This window comes from Gekko japonicus, unplaced genomic scaffold (assembly GCF_001447785.1).
Source record: "Gekko japonicus isolate JY-2015 unplaced genomic scaffold, Gekko_japonicus_V1.1 scaffold3336, whole genome shotgun sequence".
NCBI classification, from domain to species: domain Eukaryota; kingdom Metazoa; phylum Chordata; class Lepidosauria; order Squamata; family Gekkonidae; genus Gekko; species Gekko japonicus.
Genome location: NW_015161509.1, coordinates 160,742 through 163,373, shown reverse-complemented (window position 1 = coordinate 163,373; position 2,632 = coordinate 160,742). Strand labels below are relative to the sequence as shown.

General features: G+C 56.3%; 1 protein-coding gene across 1 annotated transcript; it reads left to right on the top strand.

Moving 5' to 3' along the window:
- Positions 1-385: 385 nt before the first annotated feature.
- Positions 386-2,064, top strand: KLHL26 (kelch like family member 26; the record flags this gene model as incomplete). Its single annotated transcript, XM_015429238.1, has 1 exon — positions 386-2,064. A coding segment is annotated over one exon (1,582 nt), but the record flags the coding sequence as incomplete, so codon positions are not given.
- Positions 2,065-2,632: the final 568 nt, after the last annotated feature.

Here is a 2,632-nt window from a genome sequence, read left to right as displayed (position 1 = left end):
ATTTTTGTATAATATAGTTTGTAGCTTGACCCTCTCAGTTCGTGGCCACTGTGTGAGACAGGATGCAGAACTAGATGGACCACTGGTCTGACCCAGTAGGGCTCTTCTTATGTTCTTATGAAGGCCTCGGCCTCTATGTCCTGTTGTTGGTCATCCAGAGGAACTGGTTGGCCACTGTCTGAAACAGGATGCTGAACTAGATGGCACATTGGTCTGATCAAGCAGGGCTCTTCTTATGTTCTTATGAAGGCCTCGGCCTCTATGTCCTGTTGTTGGTCATCCAGAGGAACTGGTTGGCCACTGTCTGAAACAGGATGCTGAACTAGATGGCACATTGGTCTGATCAAGCAGGGCTCTTCTTATGTTCTTATGTTCTTACCCTCAGGGCGATGTTCACTGGCGGCATGAGAGAAGCCACCCAAGACATCATTGAGCTGAAAGGTGTGTCTGCCAAGGGCTTGAAACACATCATTGAGTTTGCGTATAGCGCCGAAGTGACCCTTGACCTCGACTGCATCCAGGATGTGCTCGGGGCGGCCGTCTTCCTGCAGATGGTGCCTGTGGTGGAGCTTTGTGAGGAGTTCCTGAAGTCCGCTATGAGTGTCGAGACGTGCCTCAACATCGGGCAGATGGCCACCACCTTCAGCCTGGCCTCCTTGAAAGAGTCGGTGGACGCTTTCACTTTCCGGCATTTCCTGCAGATTTCCGAGGAGGAAGACTTCCTCCACCTGCCTTTGGAGCGTCTCGTCTTCTTCCTCCAGAGCAACAAGCTCAAGAGTTGCAGCGAGATCGACCTCTTCCGGGCTGCCATCCGCTGGCTGCAGTACGACCAGTCGCGCCGTAGCAACGCCAGCCAGGTCTTCTGCCATATCCGCTTCCCACTCATGAAATCGTCTGAACTGGTGGACAACGTCCAAACCCTGGACATCATGGTGGAGGACGTTCTCTGCCGGCAGTACCTCTTGGAAGCCTTCAACTACCAGATCTTGCCTTTCCGGCAGCACGAGATGCAGTCGCCCCGAACCGCCATCCGCTCGGACATCCTTTCCCTTATCACTTTTGGTGGAACGCCGTACACGGACAATGACCGGACTGTGAGCAGGAAAGTCTACTATTTGCCAGACACTAGCACGCGCCAGTTCAAGGAGCTGACGGAAATGGAAGTGGGGAGCAGCCACGCATGTGTGGCGGTGCTGGATAATTTTGTTTACGTGGTTGGGGGGCAGCACCTGCAGTACCGGAGCGGCGAGGGGGCGGTGGACATCTGCTGTCGCTACGACCCCCACTTGAACCAGTGGCTGCGTATCCAGGCCATGCAGGAGAGCAGGATCCAGTTCCAACTGAACGTCTTGTACGGTGTGGTCTACGCCACGGGTGGCCGGAACCGGTCGGGGAGTTTGGCGTCCGTCGAGAAGTATTGCCCCAAAAGTAACGAGTGGAGCTATGTCTGTTCCCTCAAGCGCCGGACGTGGGGTCACGCTGGGGCTACGGTGGGAGGCAAGTTGTACATCTCGGGTGGGTATGGGATATCGGTGGAGGACAAAAAGGCCTTGCATTGCTACGATCCCGCAGCCGACCAGTGGGAGTTCAAAACCCCGATGAATGAACCCCGCGTTCTGCACGCCATGGTGAGCGCCAACGGCAGGATATACGCCCTCGGAGGCCGCATGGACCACGTAGACCGTTGCTTCGACGTGCTGGCGGTGGAATATTACGTCCCCGAAAGCAACCAGTGGACGACGGTCAGCCCGATGCGGGCAGGGCAGTCCGAGGCCGGCTGTTGCCTGCTGGAGAAGAAGATCTACATCGTGGGGGGTTACAACTGGCACCTCAACAACGTCACGAGCATTGTCCAGGTGTACAACACCGAGACAGACGAGTGGGAGCGGGACCTCCACTTCCCGGAATCTTTTGCCGGCATCGCGTGCGCGCCGGTGATCCTGCCGCAGACCACGGCCCAGAGGTGACCGAGACTCTCCGCGACATCCACGCCCCGCCGAGACATGGACGTTTCCCTTCCATTATTTTGCGAAATAAAGTCGTCGGGCCGACTGAGTCCCGACCGCCGGCGCCTGTGGTTACCGCGTTCCGGCTGCATGTTCGGTCCCCACTGAGATAGGAGGGCTCTGGAGGGAAGGAAGGAAGGAAGGCAGGCTTCCAAAATCCTCTCCCTCAGCCCAGTCTCTCGCAGACACTTTGAAAAGAAAGAGCTGTTTTGTAAACGGCAAACGGTTTAGATGCCCTGTAAAGCATTGCGACCCGTAAGCCCCGGCTGCTAAATTCACACTGAAAAGCTGTCAGAAGAATGGGGTAGGGTCGGGGACTCCAAGGAGACGAGAGGGAGAGTGGGAGCGCACAGTTTTGGTTCTTTTCCGAAAAGCACATTCACACACAGGGTGGACTTCTGGGCGGAAGGGTACACCGTTAACCCCCCCCCCCCCGATTCGATCTTAAAAGAAGCCGCGGAGAGCAGAAGTGCTCTGTAGGGGCCTTTACTTCGGCCTTTACTTCACAAAACGATCCCCTCCCCAAACTTCCAGCTCCTGGCCCTGGCCTCTGCACTCTCTTACTCCTCCCCTTCGCTTCTCTTCCTCCTTTCCTGGTTCAGACGCTGTGTCGGCTTGCTCCCTTC